The 1978-nt window shown below is 46.7% G+C and overlaps 1 protein-coding gene across 1 annotated transcript; it reads left to right on the top strand.

The window, feature by feature from the left end:
- Positions 1–1036: 1036 nt before the first annotated feature.
- On the top strand, positions 1037–1978 carry LOC310828958 (olfactory receptor 10S1-like; the record flags this gene model as incomplete). The annotated part of the gene is made up of 1 exon (XM_083707079.1): positions 1037–1978. The coding sequence occupies one exon, from the start codon at positions 1037–1039 to the stop codon at positions 1976–1978; it is 942 nt and encodes a 313-aa protein (XP_083563205.1).

Below are 1978 nucleotides of genomic sequence, written 5' to 3'. Positions count from 1 at the left end.
TAAAATTGACTTTTCTTTTACGTTATAAACACTGATGAAATCTAGGGAAATTCCTGGAAATTCAGGAAGTTCACTTTTAAACCTCAACGCTTTAATATCCATCAAGAAAACATGTCATCTTATTTTAAATTTTGAGTTTGAGGTTTGGTTGTTTTTGTAAAAATAGCCAAATGTCAAAATCTAGTCCTGCGTCCTGATATGATGGTGGCCAAGTTAGTAGATGCCTAAGAGAAGCTTAGGAAGCAAGGACTTCCATGCAGCAGCACTTCTCCCTACTTGTGATTCCAAGCAAGTGGAATTCAGAAGCATCCTTCCTCCAACAGTGAAGGTGGAAGATAGTTATCAGGGTAAGCAATAAATACCCATGGCAGTTAAAAGAGAAAAAGGAGGGAGAGGGAGAGGGAGAGGGAGAGGGAGAAGGAGAAGGAGAAGGAGAAGGAGAAGGAGAAGGAGAAGGAGAAGGAGAAGGAGAAGGAGAAGGAGAAGGAGAAGGAGAAGGAGAAGGAGAAGGAGAAGGAGAAGGAGAAGGAATGGATAAAGAAGCAGAGACAGAGACAGAGAAAATGAAACGAGCCTGACAATTATTATTTTCTTTCATCATTTGAATGCTTAAATTACCTTTCTTCCTGTTAGGAGCTGCAGGGCTCATACTGCCAACCTTTGTGTATGCAGTGGTACCTCGGGTTACATACGCATCAGGTTACACACTCCACTAAGCCAGAAATTGTGCTTCAGGTTTAGAACTTTGCTTCAGGATAAGAACAGAAATCGGGCTCCGGCGGTGCAGCGGCAGCAGGAGGCCCCATTAGCTAGAGTGGTGCTTCAGGTTAAGAATGGTTTCAGGTTAAGTACGGACCTCCGGAACGAATTAAGTACTTAACCCGAGGTACCACTGTATATGTAACTTCCCCTTGTGGTGAGCCACTGAACTGCATGTTGCAACGTGCATGTTCTCACATCCTTTGGTTATCCTTTGATCTTGTCTTGCCCTTCGGTTCAGATTACTCACTTTGTTCCTTGCCTCCTGTACTATCAGATGGACACTGCCAACCAAACTGTGAAGGTCTTCATCCTGCAGGGGTTGCCAAACACAGCCGAACTCCCCCTTCTCTTCTTCTTCATCTTCTTGGTCATCTACATGCTGACTGTGATGGGGAACCTCCTCATCCTGATCACCATCTTGTTTGAACCCCAGCTCCATAGTCTCCCCATGTACTTCTTCCTCTGCCACCTCTTCTTCCTAGACACCTGTCTGTCCTCTGTCACAGTGCCCAAAGTCTTGATGGGCTTCATAAGGTCCAGCTACAGAACCATCTCCTTTAGAGGTTGCATTGTCCAGCTTTATACCTTCCACTTTTTGGCAAGCACCGAGTGCTTCCTTTACACCGTCATGGCTTATGACCGCTACCTTGCCATCTGCCGCCCACTGAACTACAGCACACTCATGAACAGGAGGGTCTGCTCTGGTCTCACAGCTGGGACCTGGCTCACTGGTTCCTTTCATGCTGCTATCCATACCAGCCTGACGTTCCGTCTGCCCTACTGTGGTCCCAACCAAGTGGACTACTTCTTTTGTGACATACCACCAGTGCTCAAATTAGCCTGTGCCGACACAGCTGTGAACCATGCCGTCATACTGGCCAACATTGGTGCTGTGGCTGCCGGCTGCTTTGTGCTCATATGTATCTCCTATGCCTACATCACATCTGCCATTTTGAAAATCCAAACAACGGAGGGAAGGCGCCGGGCCTTCTCCACTTGCAGTGCTCACCTTACAGTGGTGCTGCTCTACTATGGACCTCCAGTCTTTATATACTTGCGTCCATCTTCAAGTGCCTCCACCTATGGGGCACTGGCTGTTTTCTACACCATCATCACTCCTATGTTGAACCCGTTCATATACACATTGCGGAACAAGGAGGTGAAAAGAGCGTTGAGGAAATTATTCAAGAGACATATCGCTTCTCAGGAACGATAG

This window comes from Podarcis gaigeae (genome assembly GCF_964106915.1).
Source record: "Podarcis gaigeae genome assembly, chromosome: 13".
Lineage (NCBI taxonomy): Eukaryota > Metazoa > Chordata > Lepidosauria > Squamata > Lacertidae > Podarcis > Podarcis gaigeae.
The sequence above is the reverse complement of the archived record's forward strand: the minus strand, read 5'-3'. Positions and strand labels throughout refer to the sequence as shown.